This window comes from Mustelus asterias, chromosome 21 (assembly GCF_964213995.1).
Source record: "Mustelus asterias chromosome 21, sMusAst1.hap1.1, whole genome shotgun sequence".
Lineage (NCBI taxonomy): Eukaryota > Metazoa > Chordata > Chondrichthyes > Carcharhiniformes > Triakidae > Mustelus > Mustelus asterias.
In genome coordinates, this window is record NC_135821.1 from 10,872,182 (window position 1) to 10,889,242 (window position 17,061).

Below are 17,061 nucleotides of genomic sequence, written 5' to 3' on the forward strand. Positions count from 1 at the left end.
CCTCGGTGTTACCCGAACAGGCGCCGGAGAGTGGCGACTAGGGGATTTTCATAGTAACTTCATTGCCGTGTGAATATAAGCCTACTTCATAAAATCTACAGTACAGAAGGAGGCCATTTGGCCCATTGAGCCTGCACCGTTGATAAACTCACCCTATCCTCGTAACCCCACATTACTTACCCTTCTAATCCCCCTAACACTAAGGGGCAATTTAGCAAGGCCAATCCACCTAACCCGAACATCTTTGGAGTTTTGGAGGAAACGGGAGCATCCGGAGGAAACCCACGCAGACACGGGGAGAACGTGCTGACTCCGCACAGTGACCCAAGCCAGGAATCGAACCAGAGTCCCTGGCGCTGTGAGGCAGCAGTGCTAACCGCTGTGCCACCCTTTAAAGGTCAGGCAGATGCTTGACTAACACTGTCCCAAGTCTTCGAGAAACTCATTAATATATTTTGTTTCTCGGGGCTGGTTGTCTACCCTACGTCAATCACTTGTTCGAATAGTTCCAGCCACCGACTACAGGACACCCGCGGTATCAAGGAGGGGGTGGGTCACCACCTCCGTGATAACAGAAACAACACTGCATTCTCAAAGCTACAAAGCCAGGGCTCAGAATGGACCAGGCAAACCCATTGCTTGCTCCAAAAACAAAGCTCAAAATCTAATTCGAGCTCCCCACAAGGGAGACAGCATCCAAGTTGACGAGGTGAGGTCACCTTGGGTTTGATTGCCTCGAAGAGAGTTCCTTCTATTGCTGACCAGGTGGAAGCTATTGAGGTGCTGAACAGGCCAACTGTTCCACAGCGTAATGACGGCACGGTGGCGCAGTGGTTAGCACTGCTGCCTCACAGCCTCAGGGACCCGGGTTCGATTCCCGGCTTGGGTCACTGTCTGTGTGGAGTCTGCATGTTCTCCCCGTGTCTGCGTGGGTTTCCGGGTGCTCCGGTTTCCTCCCACAGTCTGAAGGACGTGCTGGTTAGGTGCATTGGCTATGCTAAATTCTCCCTCAGTGTACCCGAACAGGCGCTGGAGTGTGGCGACTGGGGGATTTTCTCAGTAACTTCATTGCAGTGTTAATGTAAGCATACGTGTGACACTAATAAATTAACTTGATCTTCGCCAAAAGCCCAAGAAGTGGTAAAGAGACAACGCTAATTCTTTTGAATTGAATTGGATATAAACAATCAAAGTTACAACAAGTTGAGACATTCCCGATCCAAGCTGACAAGACCGGGCTCTCACCTCCTGTCTTGGGCTTGATCTACATGATCCAAGCTGATTGCAGCAGGCATTGCACCTCCTCCAAGGCTTGATTCCATTTGCATCTTAGCCAAAAGGCCGAGATGCCACTTTAAAAAATGGCTTCAAATGATGCCTCAGTGTAACCTCATGGCTTCAACCAAGTGCAGGATGCAAGAACTACACTTGATCTTAGCCAAAAGAGACAACTCTTATTGGTCTGATAGAGGAGTCCAGAGCAATGTTGCATTGCCTGCAGAGGGCATTCCGGATTAGTCACAGGAAGCACATCTTCACACCCAGGGGAGTTTTTTTTATTCGTTCATGGGACATGGGCATCTCTAGCTGTCCAGCATTTATTGCCCATCCCTCGTCACCCTTGAGAAGGAGTGTCTTGCTAGGCCATTTCTAAGGGCAGTTGAGTCAACCACATTGCTCTGGACTCATGTAGGCCAGACCAGGTAAGGACAGCAGATTTCCTTACCTAAAGGAGTCTTAGTGAACCAGATGGGTTTTTTCAGCAATGGTTTCGTGGTCATCAGTAGATTCTTAATTCCAGATTTTTTTCTTAATTGAATCCAAATTCCACCATCTAACATGGCGGGATTTGAACCCGGGTCCCCAGAACGTTAGTTGAGGATTAATAGTCGAGCAATAATACCGCTAGGCCATCGCCTCCCCAGTGGAAATCTGAAACACCCTCCCATTAAAAAGGAGGGTCAATGTTGAGACTGGAAGGTCAATCTCAAAACTCAACACTTTTGAGATAGAGTTGGAGAGGATTATTGAGAGGGTACGGGAGTGAGGGGGAGAGATGGATAGAATTATTGAGGGCCTATGGGAGCGAGGGGGAGAGTTGGATAGGATTATTGTAGGGGTACGGGAGTGAGGGGGAGAGTTGGATGGGATTATTGAGGGCCTATGGGAGTGAGGGGGAGATTGGATAGGATGAGTGAGGGTGAGAGCTGGATAGGATTATTGAGGGCCTATGGGAGTGAGGGGGAGAGTTGGATAGGATGAGTGAGGGCCTATGGGAGTGAGGGGGAGAGTTGGATAGGATGAGTGAGGGCCTATGGGAGTGAGGGGGAGAGTTGGATAGGATTATTGAGGGCCTATGGGAGTGAGGGTGAGAGTTGCCCATCAGCCAGGATCTAATTGAATGCTGCAGTGGATTTGATGGGCTGAATGGCCACCTCCGGTTCCTGAGTTCCTCTACTTCCTCCTCAGCTGTCGGGCCTGTACACGAGCTGCTCGGGATTTTGAACTGTTGTCAGCTTTTGCCAGTTTTCTAGAGTACGATTTGGAGTTGCCGAGATGAATTTCTCTATTTCTGGGCCTTTTCATAATTTTGAAGCCTTAGACTTGATTAGATTGTTCAAACCCGTGGAAGTTGGCCTACTCTAGGTTCTCTTTAGGGGTTTTGCTACCTTTCAGCTGGTTTATCTTTTTGTTATTGAATTGAGGCAATGGAATGTGAGCTAAAAGCAGAGAGTGCAGAAACAGCACAGCACGGTGGTTAACATTTACAAAAACCTTTATTCAAAAACAAAGGACGTGTTTCTGTGCACCCTGTAGTTCCTCACCCAGAATCTATCTTCTCATAGCCCAGCATTGTATGTCTAGCTCAGAGTTCCCCCTTCTACATTTTTTCTTTTACACTTGCATTTGTATAGCACCTTTCAGGGACAGGATATTGCGCTCATCCATAGGAGGCCATTTGGCCCACATTGAGCCTGCACCGACAACAAACCCATACAAACACTATCCCTGTAACCCCATGTATCTACCCTGCTAATCCCCCCACTCCGGGGCAAATTTAGCATGGCCAATCCACCTGACCTACACATCTTGGGCACTAAGGGACAATTTAGCATGGCCAATCCACCTAACCTGCACATCTTGGGCACTAAGGGGCAATTTACCATGGCCAATCCACCTAACCTACACATCTTTGGATACTAAGGGGCAATTTAGCATGGCCAATCCACCTGACCTACACATCTTGGGCACTAAGGGACAATTTAGCATGGCCAATCCACCTAACCTGCACATCTTGGGCACTAAGGGGCAATTTACCATGGCCAATCCACCTAACCTACACATCTTTGGATACTAAGGGGCAATTTAGCATGGCCAATCCACCTGACCTACACATCTTGGGCACTAAGGGGTACTTTAGCACGGCCAATCCACCTGACCTACACATCTTGGGCACTAAGGGGCAATTTACCATGGCCAATCCACCTAACCTACACATCTTTGGATACTAAGGGGCAATTTAGCATGGCCAATCCACCTGACCTACACATCTTGGGCACTAAGGGGTACTTTAGCACGGCCAATCCACCTGACCTACACATCTTGGGCACTAAGGGGCAATTTACCATGGCCAATCCACCTAACCTACACAAGTTTGGATACTAAGGGGCAATTTAGCATGGCCAATTCACCTGACCACATATTGGGCACTAAGGGACAATTTACCATGGCCAATCCACCTAGCCTACACATCTTAAGACACTAAGGGTCAATTTAGAATGGCTAATTATCCTAACCCGCACATCTTTGGACTGTGGGAGGAAACCGGAGCACCCGGAGGAAACCCATGCAGACACGGGGAGAACGTGCAAACTCCACACACACAGTGACGCGAGCCAGGAATCGAACCCAGGTCCCTGGTGCTGAGAGGCAGCAAGTGCTAACCACTGTGCTACCCATAATACACTATTGAAGTGAGGTCACTAGTGTAATGCAGGGGGCACAGCACCTGATTTGCAGAGTGTGATTAATGGAGGATCAGTCATTGTCCGTGTTGATAACCTCCGCCTGTGTTTCTCTATTTCCTCACCAGAGCCGTGGGTAAAACCTGTCTTCTGATCAGCTACACGACCAACGCCTTTCCCGGCGAGTACATCCCGACTGTGTAAGTATCCTGGAGCTGACTGTGTTCAACCCTTCACGGAGTTAGATTTACTCAACAGAAAAAACAGCCATTGGGAATAACTAACTAACTCCGCTCGGTGTAGACAACAAACAAAGACTACTTTGATTGACACCATCTTGGGCCATTTGTGGTATTTGCTCTTGCTCCAACATCGCACAACAATTATAGCACAAAAACAGACCATCCAGCCCAATATCTCCATCTTATTCACCCCGTGGGCCATTATTGCATTTAATAGTCACCATCTTCGAATCACACAGTGCAGAAGAGGCCCTTCGGCCCATCGAGTCAGCACCGACCCGTGAGAAACCCCTGCCCTCCCACCTAATCCCACTTGCCAGCACTAGGCCCGTAGCCTTGAATGTTACGACGTGCCCAGTGCTCACCCAGGTACTTTTTAAAAGGATGTGAGGCATCCCGCCCCCACCACCCTCCCAGGCAGCGCATTCCAGACCCTCTGGGTAAAAAATGTTTTACTTCGCAACCCCTAAACCTGTGAAAATCCCCTGGTCGCCACACTCCGGCGCCTGTTCGGGCACAGCTGAGGGAAAATTTAGCACGGCCAATGCACCCTAACCCGCACGTCTTTCGGACTGTGGGAGGAAACCCACGCAGACATGGGGAGAACGTGCAGACTCCACACAGACAGTGACCCGAGGCCGGGAGTCGAACTCTGGGTCCCTGGCGCTGTGTTGTGGCCGTACTGAGTGACGGCAGCCAACACACAGCTATTCTTTGAAATAAGAAAGATTCTGTTGGTTCCTGTTGCTGAAGAACTTCCCTCTTCACGGCTGTTCACTCAGCAACTCTTTGTGCTCTGGTGGGGGTTTTTTTTTGGATCTGCAGATTACTGGTTCTCTTTTCCATTAACCAAAATCCCTTTAGCTCCACCAATTCTCATGATGTCGCAAGCACTGCCACAGGGGCTCCCTGGCGCACGAGAGGGGACACTGATATTCAGGGTGGAGCTGCGCACCAGGGGTTGGATTATTGTAGTAATAATCACTTCAGGCAGGCAAGTGCTTCAAGAAAAGTGTATTTAATTTGTACAAAAAAGGGCCTGAAGTACCAATGCTCCTAACTTTGGGTGCACCAGGTGTTCCTTTCCACAACAGTGGCTACAATAATTTCATAGAACTCCCACAGTGCAGAAGGAGGCCATTTGGCCCATCAAGTCTGCACTAACTCTCTGACAGAGCACCCCCCCCAGGCCCCATAACCCCCATGCATTTATCATAGCCAATCCACCTAACCTGCACATCTTTGGCCAGTAAGGAACAACTTAACATGGCTACTCCCTCTAACCTACATGTCTTTGGACACCAAGGGGCAATTTAGCATGGCCGATCCAACTAACCAATTGGGCAAAGGAATTTTATTTATTATTTGTACTTGAGGTGTGTGACACTGACCAGTCCAACAATTATTGTCCATCTCTAATTCCCCTTTGAACTGACAAACTTGCAAGGTTACTTCAGAGGGCAGTTGAGAATTAACCACATTGCTGTGGCACTGGAGTCACATGTAGGCCAGACCGGGTAAGGATGGCAGATTTCCTTCCCTAAAGGACATTAGTGAACCAGATGGGTTTTTACAACAGTCCAGTAGTTTCATGATTATTGTTAAGATGATGAGCACTTTTTCCAGATTTATTAGAGAAAAAAAGGTGACTTACTGTCAAAGCTTTTCATCTTGCACTCAACAGGACAGATGCAAGAAAAGCAAATTTTCAAAGGGAACAACAATTTATACTGCATGAGAATAGGGGTGTTGGTTGGTTGGCAAGCTGGCTCTGGTTGAGATGTAGCTGAGGTGAATGGACCAGAGGCTATTGTCTTGGTTTTATTTATTCAACAAAGGGGTAATGTCTCGACTTTTGAATTTAAATCCATCCCCCCTTCCTCGGCTGTTGTGGTCGGATTTGAGTTTGCATCTCCTGAGTATAGTTCAGGCCTCTGGATTGCTAGCCCAGTAACATTGCCACTGTGCTTCCACTCCCCTATTTCAGTCCTGGGCGGCACAGTGGTTGGCATTGCTGCCTCACAGCGCTAGGGAGCCGGGTTCAATTCTGGCCTTGGGTGACTGTCTGTCTGTGCGGAGTCTGCACGTTCTCCCCGTGTCTGTGTGGGTTTCCTCTGGGTGCCCCGGTTTCCTCCCACAGTCCAAGGATGTGCAGGTTAGGTGGATTGGCCATGCTAAATTGCCCCTTAGTGTCCCAAAATGTGTAGGTTAGGTGGAACTAGTGGGGTAAATATGTGGGGTTATGGAGATAGGGCCTGGGTTATTTGAAAGTTTATTTATTAGTCTCGCAAGTGGGCTTACATTAACATTGCAATGAAGTTACTGTGAAAATCCCCTAGTTGCCACACTCCGGCACCTGTTCAGGTACACTTGGGCAATTTTGCATGGTCAATACACCTAACCGCGTCTTTCAGACTGTGGGAGGAAACTGGAGCACCCGGGGGAAACCCACGCAGACACTGGGAGAACGTGCAGACGCTGCTCAATCACCCAAGCCGGGGAATCAAACCCGGGTCCCTGGTGCTGTGAGGCAGCTGTGATAACCACTGTGCTGCCCACATTGTAAGGTAGGTTGATTGGCCATGCTGAATTGCCCCTTAGTGTCAGGGGGATTAGCAGGGTAAATATGTGGGGTTATGGGGATTGTCTGGGCCCGAATGGCCTCCTTCTGCACTGTCAGGATTCTATGATTCTAAGCTCTGAAGAAGTGTCATATCTGGTTCAAAACATTAATTCTGTTCCTCTCTCCACAGATGTTGCTGGACCAGCTGAGTTTATCCAGCGTTTTCTGTTTTTGTTTCAGAAAACCAGCATCCTCCGTATTTTGCTTTTTTATTCATCTGTTGCAACAAAATGTCCTTCTTACAGATTTGATAACTATTCCGCCAATGTGATGGTCGATGGGAAGCCAGTGAACCTGGGGCTATGGGATACGGCTGGACAAGAGGATTACGATCGGCTCCGACCCCTCTCTTACCCACAGACCGTACGTAGATCTAGTTCGGGTTGCAGTTTGGCCCAGTAGGCATTCCCAAGTGTTTATCCTCCCACCCCTCCATCTAACTCCTATCCCCCTGTAATCCTTCCTCATGTATTTATCTAGCCTCAGTGTTCACTGCGTATGTGCTAATCGCCTCAGCTATTCCCATGTAGCAGCAAGTTCCCCATTTTCTGGGTAAAGACGTTTCTCGTGAAATAGCAAGAAACTACGAAGGGTCGTGAGCGTAGTCCAGCCCGTCACACAAACCAGCCTCCCATCCATTGACTCCGTCTACACTTCTTCCCGCTGCCTTGGCAAAGCAGCCAGCGTAATCAAGGACCCCACGCACCTTGGACATTCCCTCTTCCAACTTCTTCCGTCGGGGAAAAAGAGACAAAAGTCTGGGGTCACGTACCAACCGACACAAGAACAGCTTCTTCCCTGCTGCCATCAGACTTCTGAATGGACTTACCTTGTATTAAGTCGATCTTTCTCTACACCCTAGCTATGACTGTAACACTACATTCTGCACCCTCTCCCTTCCTTCTCCCCTATGCACTCTATGCTATGTCTGTATAGCGCACAAGAAAATGCTTTTCACTATATCCCAATACCTGTGAAAATAAATGAATTATTTTTATTAATTCGTGGGACATGGGTGTCGCTGGCTGGGCCAGCATTTATTGCCCATCCCTAGTTGCCTGAGGGCAGTTGAGAGTCAACCACATTGCTGTGGCTCTGGAGTCACTTGTAGGCCAGACCGGGTAAGGACAGCAGATTTCCTTCCCTAAAGGGACATTAGTGACCCAGATGGGTTTTTCCGACAATCGACAATGGTTTCATGGTCATCAGTAGATTCTTAATTCCAGATATTTTGTATTGAATTCATTATCCACCAGCTTCTGTAGCGGGATTCGAACCCGGGTCCCCAGAACATTAGCTGAATTTCTGGACTATTAGTCTAGCGATAATACCACTAGGCCATCGCCTTCCCCTGGATTTGGGATGGCACAGTGTGAGGCGTGGATTTCCTCCAGGTGCTCTCGTTTCCTTTATCTTTTAAAAAGCATTTAGACAGTTACATGGGTACGATGGGTATAGAGGGATATGGGCCAAATGTGGGCAATTGGGATTAGCTTCGGGGTTTTAAAAAAAAAAAAGGGTAGCATGGACAAGTTGGGCTGAAGGGCCCGTTTCCATGCTGTAAACCTCTATGACTCTAAATGGATAAGATATAGGAGCTGGAGTCCTTTGAGCCTGCCGCACCATTCGCTAGGATGAAGGCGATCTTCAAGTTGCACTCCCACTTTGCTCATTTTCCTTTACTCTTCATCTTTTGTCTTAGAAAATAGGAACAGGAGTAGGCCATTCAGCCCCTCGAGCCTGTTCCGCCATTCAGTGAGATCGTGGCTGATCTGAGGCCTTTTCTCCTTCATACCTTTGCTTTTAACCAAAATTTATCTTTCTCGGATTGAAAATTAGCCACTGATCTTGCATCATCTGGGGTGGCACGGTGGCACAGTGGGTTAGCACTGCTGCCTCACAGCGCCAGGGACCCGGGTTCAGTTCCGGCCTTGGGTCACTGTCTGTGTGGAGTTTGCCCATTCTCCCCGTGTCTGCGTGGGTTTCCTCCAGGTGCTCCGCTTTCCTCCCACAGTTCGAAAGACGTGCTGGTTAGATGGATTGGCCATGCTAAATTAACCCTAGTGTCAGGGGTAATAGCAGGGTAAATATGAGGGGTTACGGGAATAGGGCCTGGGTAGGAATGTGGTCGGTGCAGACTCGATGGGCCGAATGGCCTCCCTTTCTGCACTGTAGCGATTCTACGAACTGCTGTTTGTGGGAGAGAGTTCCCAACCTCTGCCACCCTTTGTGCGTAGAAGTTTTCCATGGAGCGTGGGAGGCTTGGCGATGATCTTATAGAGGTCTATAAAGTAATGAGGGGCATAGATCAGCTAGATAGTCAACATCTAAATGTTTTTTAAAAGACAAAATTGTACCCGCCTCTGCTACCTCGTTCCAGATACTCACTGCCCTCTGGGAGAAAGAAGTGCCCTTTCTATTTCCCCTTTGGACGCAAATAAATTTATTAGGTGGAGTGTGAGGGAGGATTAATGAAAGGAGCCTTTTCCAAAAAAAAAAGCCAGACAGTTTGCTGTGAGGAAATGGCCACCTCTCTGGACAGGCCTGGTTTTTTTTTGTAGGCCAGTCTTGAATTCTGGGAGTGTTAACACCAGCATGGGCCGAATGGCCTGTTTCTGCACCCTGTAACCCCCTTGCTGAAGTGACGATTAATTTTCCTTTTCTTTTTTCCAGGATGTGTTCTTGATCTGTTTTTCGTTGGTCAGTCCTGCATCGTTTGAAAATGTCCGTGCCAAGGTAAACACCAGCGTCTCGCCATCGCTCTGTTCTCCTGCCAGCAACGTCCTTCCATCTTCTCCAAAAGCTGTTCAGTCTTCCTCGTTATGGTTGCAGCCTATCAAAAACTGGGATAAGCCCGGCTTCCAAGACATCCCTGCTCGAGGCAGGGAATTTTGCTCCAATCCAGTTTCCATCATTCCCGAGCTTGTTGGGATTGTGGTTTCAAAATGGCTGCCGTTGTTGATCCCCAACAGTGGCCTTGGCAACTCTGTAGGCAATGTGGTCAGCCCTGCTGCCCCACAGCACCAGATGGTTCAATTCCAGCCTTGGGTGTGGCGTCTGCACGTTCTCCCCGTGTCCGTGTGGGTTTCCTCCAGTTGCTCTGGTTTCCTCCCACAGTCCAAGGAAGTGCAGGTTAGGTGGATTGGCCATGCTCAATTGTCCTCTTATAGAATCAAAGAATCTACAGTGCAGTAGGAGGCCATTTGGCCCATCGAGCCAGCACCAACAACAATCCTACCCAAGTCCTGTCCTATCCCCGCAACCCCACATATGTTTACCCTCCTAACCGTCCAGACACTAAGAGACAATTTAGCATGGCCAATCAACCTAACCTGCATGTATTGGACTGTGGGAAGAAACTGGAGGAAACCCACGCAGACACGGGGGAGAAGGTGAGGCAGCAGTGCTAACCACTATGTCACCGTGCCACCCTTGGGTGTCTTGAGATTAAGTGATTAGTGGGGTTACAGGGATAGGGCCTGGGTCAGATGTTCTTTCGTAGAGTCTTAGAACCCCTGCAGTGCAGAAGGAGGCCATTCAGCCCATCGAGTCTGCACCGACCACAATCCCATCCAAGCCCTAGCCCCATAACCCCATGCATTTTTACCCTAGCGAGTCCCCCTGACACTAAGAGGCAATTTAGCATGGTCAATCAACCTAACCCGCACATCTTTGGACTGTGGAAGGAAACCGGAGCACCCGGAGGAAACCCACGCAGACACGGGGAGAACGTGCCGACAGTGACCCAAGCCGGGAATCGAACCCGGGTCCCTGGTGCTCTGAGGCAGCAGTGCTAATCACTATGCCACCGTGCCGCCCCCTTTCAAAAGAGTTGGTGCAGACTCGATGGGCCAAATGGCCTCCTTCTGTACTGCAGGGATTTAATGGTTCTGTATTGGTGAGCCACCATATTTTTTGATGCCCAATAATTCCCCAATAGCTCTTAAATGTGTCCATCCCAAACCTAAAGAATGTAGATTCCACATATTTCTAATTCAAATTCCACCACCTGCCGTGCGGAGTTGTTGACCGGTTCGCTGACCTATTGACCTTCTTCTCTCAGTGGTACCCCGAGGTGCGGCATCACTGTCCCAGCACTCCCATCATCCTCGTGGGCACCAAGCTGGACTTGAGGGACGACAAAGATACCATCGAGAAACTCAAGGAGAAGAAGCTGGCTCCCATCACCTACCCACAAGGACTCGCCATGACAAAGGAGATTGGTATGGTTCCTCCTTCTCTGGGGCAGTGCTGCATTTACTGTACAAAAGGGCTGATGGTGATGACTAGTTGGGCTGTCCAACAAGTGGCACAGTGGTTAGAATGGAACTTATAAAATTCTAACAGGATTAGACAGGGTAGATTCACAGAGAATGTTCCTGATGGTGGGGAGAGTCCAGAACTAGGGGGTCACAGCCTGAGGATGAGGGGTAAACACGGTGGCACAGTGGTTAGCACTGCTGCCTCACAGCACCAAGGACCCAGGTTCGATTCCCGGCTTAGGTCACTGTCAGTGTGGAGTCTGCACATTCTCCCCGTGTCTGCGTGGGTTTCCTCCGGGTGCTCCGGTTCCCTTCCACAGTCCGAAAGATGTGCAGGTTAGGTGCATTGGCCGTGCTAAATCCTCCCTCAGTGTACCCGAACAGGCGCCGGAGTGTGGCGACTAGGGGATTTTCACAGTAACTTCATTGCAGTGTTAATGTAAGCCTACTTGTGACGCTAATAAATAAATAAACTTTTTTTAAAAAATGGTTTTTAGGACTGAGGTGAGGAGAAATTTCTTCACCCAGAGGGTGGTGAATGTGTGGAATTCACTCCCACAGAAAGTAGCTGAGGTCAAAGTGTCTGATTCCAAGGAGAAATTAGATTTAGCTCTTGGGACTAAAGGGATATGGGAGAAGGGGGGAATCAGGATATTGAATTTGATGATCAGCCATGATCAAAATGAATGATGGAGCAGGATTGAAGGGCAGAATGGCCTCCTCCTGCTTCTAGTTTCTGGTAATTGACGGTGTGGAGTTTGTACGTTCTCCCCGTGTCTGCGTGGGTTTCCTCGGGGTGCTCCGGTTTCCTCCCAAAGATGTGCAGGTTAGATGGATTGGCCATGCTAAATTGTACCTTTGCAGTCAAGGAGATTATCAGGGTAAATGAATTGGGTGAAGGGGATGGGGCTTGGGCAGGATTGTTGTCAGTGCAGGCTCAATGGGCTGAATGGCCTCCTTCTGCAGTGTCAGGATTCTATGACTTAGGACCTTGCTTGATGTACGAGGAGCGTTTGAGGACTCTGGGTCTGTACTCAGTGGGGTTTAAAAGGATGAAGGGGGATCACATTGAAACTTACAGAATACTGAAAGGCCTGGATAGAGTGGACGTGGGGAAGATGTTTCCATTAGACTAGGATCCGAGGGCACAGCCTTGGAGTAAAGGGACAACCCTTTAGAACCGAGATGAGGAGGAATTTCTTCAGCCGGAGGGTGATAAATCTATGGAATTCATTGCCACAGAGGAGGCCGGGTCATTGAGTGTATTTAAGACAGAGATAGATAGGTTCTTGATTGTTACGGGGAAAAGGCGGGAGAATGGAGTTGAGAAACATATCAACCATGACCGAATGGCGGAGCAGATTCAATGGGCCCGAATTCTGTTCCTATAATCTTATGGCCTTGTTGGGCTGAATCCAGAGCTGGAGGGGCCCAAGTCTCGAATGTTGAAGGGCTGGAGGTGGTTACAGAGGTGGGGAGCTTTGAATTCTCGATTCCACCCTCCACGCCTAATGCCTGTTGTCAGTGAGACTAAACACTGCAGGTTTGTGGGCATGTTGCGTCATAGGAACGAATCGTTAAAGGAGACATTTTCCTTACAGTTCTTCATTCTCTATGTGCGTCAGACTTGTATGAAAAGATCGTTTAGATTCTCGGATCCCTTTTATTCATCTGAGAAACCATTCCTTGTGTGTGTGCACCAGTTCCCAGAATACGATTGTGCATGACTGTAGGTTCCGTCTTTAGATGGCGTTGTGGTTGTCTGCCTCCCTCTAGCCTTACACTGGCGGTACTCGTAGTGAGTGTGGATCCAATGCAAGTATTCGAAGGGGACCCGGACAAGTTGCCCATCTCCGCAGTGTCAGTCGTGGCTCAGTGGTTGGTGCGTTTGTCTCTGGGTCAAAAGGTCATGGGTTCAGGTTCCCCTTCAGAGAAAAAGGTCTGTGTGACACTCCAAGGGAGTGGTGGGGGGGGGGGGGGGGGGGGTTGGTGGATTGGCCATGCTAAATTGCCCCTTAGTGTCTGAAGATGTGTAGGTTAGGCGGATTGGCCATGCTAAATTGCCCCTTAGTGTCTGAAGACATGTAGGTTAGGCGGATTGGCCATGCTAAATTGCCCCTTAGTGTCTGAAGACGTGTAAGTTAGGCGGATTGGCCATGCTAAATTGCCCCTTAGTGTCTGAAGACGTGTAAGTTAGGCGGATTGGCCATGCTAAATTGCCCCTTAGTGTCTGAAGACGTGTAAGTTAGGTGGATTGGCCATGCTAAATTGCCCCTTAGTGTCTGAAGACGTGTAGGTTAGGTGGATTGGCCGTGCTAAATTGCCCCTTAGTGTCTGAAGACGTGTAAGTTAGGCGGATTGGCCATGCTAAATTGCCCCTTAGTGTCTGAAGACGTGTAAGTTAGGCGGATTGGCCATGCTAAATTGCCCCTTAGTGTCTGGGGGATTAGCAGGGTAAATACGTGGGGTTATGGGGATAGGGCCTGGGTGGGATTGTTATCGGTGCAGACTTGATGGACTGAATGGCCTCCTTCTGCACTGTCGGGATTCTACAATTCCTACGTTACAACCGTGACGCCTCCTTTGAAAGTGCTTCATTGGCTGTAAAGCCTTTTGGAATGTCCTGAGCCAATGAAAGGCAAAAGACCTTTCTGCTGGTGGGTAGATGCATCATGTGGCCGGTTCCTGTCGAACACGATCTGGCTCGTTCTTGCTTTATCTTTGGCTGGGGAAACATTGCCCCCAGCATCCTTTCTCCCTAAATTAGCTGAAAGTATTTATTTTGTGTGTGCGGGTGTCCTCCCTCGCTGTTGAAGCACAGAAAGCAGGAACCAACTAACGGAAGTCTAACATACTCAAGAGTTCTCTTTGCCAAGACATTGCACAAGGACTAATTGCCCAATACCGGCATTTGGTGCATTTCTGTCCTACTGTGTCGGTTTTCTCTTGGCTTGCCAAGAAGCCAGGGTTAGCAGAAGCAAAAATAGTTGGGTTATTTTAGAAATCTTCATTTTGGAAATGCACTCTGGGAGGGCTAATAGTCACGTGGGGCGTTTAGGGATGTAGCAAAATCAATTTAATCATTCGTCAGAGACCCGGGGAGGCGCAATGAAAAGAGACCTTCATTTGTATAGCCCCGCCGGACATCTCAAAACCCTTGAAAGTCAATTTATGGGGATGCGATGGCCTAGTGATATTATCACTAGACTGTTAATCCAAAAACTCAGCTAATGTTCTGGGGACCCGAGTTCGAATCTCGCCACGGCAGATGGTGGAATTTGAATTCAGTCAAAAAATATCTGGAATTGAGAATCTACTGATTGTCGGAAAAACCCATCTGGTTCACTAATGTCCTTGAGGGAAGGAAATCTGCCGTCCTTACCCGGCCTGGCCTACATGTGACTCCAGAGCCACAGCAATGTGGTTGACTCTCAACTGCCCTCCAAGGGCAACTAGGGATGGGCAATAAATGCTGGCCCAGCCAGCGACGCCCATGTCCCACGAATGAATAAAGATTGAGTATTGTTGGAGTGAGGTTGCTGTTGTAATGCAGGAAACGCAGCAGTCAATTTGTGCATAGCAAGCTCCCACATACAGCAATGTGATCGGGGCCAGACAAATATGTTTTTTTTGTCGATTTGAGGGATGAATGTTGGCCAGGACACCACAGCTCATTCTTCTTTCGCAATAATGCCGTGGGATCTTCCCTCCAACCCAAGCAGACAGATGGGGCCCTCAGGGTTTTTGAAGTCTCATCCAAAAGATGGCACCCTCCAACAGCCTCCTTGGGTACTACACCAGTGTGTGTCCGCATCAAATTCTGTGCTTGGGGAGCCTGGAGTATCTTGAACCTGGAACCCTGTGATTCTGAAGAGAAAGTGTTGCCAACCAAGTCATGGCTGGCCCATGGGTAGGAAAAATATTCCAAGCTACTGGTGATGCCTTCCAGTCCTCGGAATGCTGGCTGTGCTGTAGACAATTCTGTGTCTTCCCTGTCCTACCGATGACTGTTTTTCAGTCGATGCACTCTGACACTGAACGAAAAAGGTTTTGAGTTGGCTTATGATTTGAGTATACCCGACTGAGGGTTGTTAATCGGTGTAGGCCACATGGGATCTGTAGCTCTTAATTGTGTCTTGAGCGCAAGTTATGAAGGTACAGTAGTTACAAATGCACCATAGAAAGCATCCTTTCTGGATGTATCACAGCTTGGTATGGTTCCTGCTCTGCCCAAGACTGCAAGAAACTACAAAAGGTTGTGAATGTAGCCCAATCCATCAGGCAAACCAGCCTCCCATCCATTGACTCTGTCTACACTTCCTGTTGCCTCGGAAAAGCAACCAGCATAATTAAGGACCCCACGCACCCCGGACATTCTCTCTTCCACCTTCTTCCATCAGGAAAAAGATACAAAAGTCTGAGGTCACGTACCAACCGACTCCAAGAACAGCTTCTTCCCTGCTGCCATCAGACCTTTGAATGGACCTACCTTATATTAAGCTGATCTTTCTCTACACCCTAGCTGTGACTGTAACACTACATTCTGCACCCTCTCCTTTCCTTCTCCCCTATGTACTCTATGAATGGTATGCTGTGTCTGTATAGCGCGCAAGAAACAATACTTTTCACTGTATCACAATACACTTGACAAGAATAAATCAAATCAAAACGCACGCCTGTGCGGCCCAACCGCCGCCTCCTGCCCTCAGCTGCTTGTTCGTGTTGGTTTAGGTGACCTAGGCTATAGAGGTGAAAGGTCAGGAACGTCCATTCTGCATCTCCTGGGTGCATGACTCATTCGCGCCTTCGCGAATGATTAAAAACTGGAATCTGAAACGAAAACAGAAAATGCTGGAAAATCTCAGCAGATCCGGCAGCATCTGTGGAGAGAGAATAGAGCCAACGTTTCGAGTCTGCATGACCCTTCGTCCGAGAATGGGAGAAATAGGTAAGATATTGGAGCTGGAGGCAGACATTTTGTCCTTTTTGAGCTTGCCCCACCATTCACTAGGTTCAAGGCGATCTTCTACCTGAACTCCCACTTTCCTCTTTCCTTTCATGTTCAATGATCTAGTCATCCTTTGACATCCAAGTGACTAAAATATATTTATTTTCTTTATATTTCTACTTCTGTGGTTGAGTTTCGCCAGCCTGAAGGCTCGATTTCTGACACCTTTTGGTGACTAAACCGTGAATCAGAACACCTCCATCTGTTGACGCTGGGAACATGAGATGTAGAAAAAAGTTGACAGAAGTGTGGATATAAAGTTTACATCAGAGTCCTCCTCTTCATGATGTGACCCGATCCGAAGATTGGAGGCTTGGACCCCAGTCTTGTTCTCATCCATTGAAAACAATACCAACAGTGGGGCAGCACGGTGGCACAATGGTTAGCACTGCTGCCCCACACCGCCAGGGACCCGGGTTCGATTCCCGGCTTGGGTCACTGTCTGTGTAGAGTCTGCACGTTCTCCCCGTGTCTGCGTGGGTTTCCTCCCACAGTCCAAAGATGTGCGGGTTAGGTTGATTGGCCATGCTAAATTGCCCCTTAGTGTCAGGGGGATTAGCAGGGTAAATGTGTGGGGTTATGGGAATAGAGCCTGGGTGGGATTGTGGTCGGTACAGATTTGATGGGTCGAATGGCCTCATTCTGTACTAAAGGGATTCTATGACTCTATATGAATTTACCATGGCCAATTTACCTAACCTGCACATCTTTGGACTGTGGGAGGAAACTGGAGCACTTGGAGGAAACCCACACAGACACGGGGAGAACGTGCAGACTCCACACAGATAGTGACCCAAGGCCAGAATTGAACCTGGGTCTCTGGTGCCAAAGGCAGCAGTGCTAACCACTGTGCCACCGTGCTGCCCTTAACCTGCACAGAAAGATGGCAAACTACCACAGTACCTTGCCAAACAAAACCGTCATTTTGTGCAGGTTTGGGGAGGCACAGTGGTTAGCACTG

At 48.7% G+C, this 17,061-nt stretch overlaps 1 protein-coding gene across 1 annotated transcript in view; it reads left to right on the forward strand.

Moving 5' to 3' along the window:
• Nucleotides 1-17,061, forward strand: part of LOC144509119 (ras-related C3 botulinum toxin substrate 1-like) — an 81,984-nt gene that overhangs the window by 53,365 nt on the left and 11,558 nt on the right. Inside the window, exons 2-5 of the mRNA XM_078237491.1 lie at nucleotides 4,094-4,165; nucleotides 7,076-7,193; nucleotides 9,504-9,566; nucleotides 10,894-11,053. Coding sequence (XP_078093617.1) covers nucleotides 4,094-4,165; nucleotides 7,076-7,193; nucleotides 9,504-9,566; nucleotides 10,894-11,053 — 413 coding nt within the window. The remainder of the gene's footprint in view (nucleotides 1-4,093; nucleotides 4,166-7,075; nucleotides 7,194-9,503; nucleotides 9,567-10,893; nucleotides 11,054-17,061) is intronic.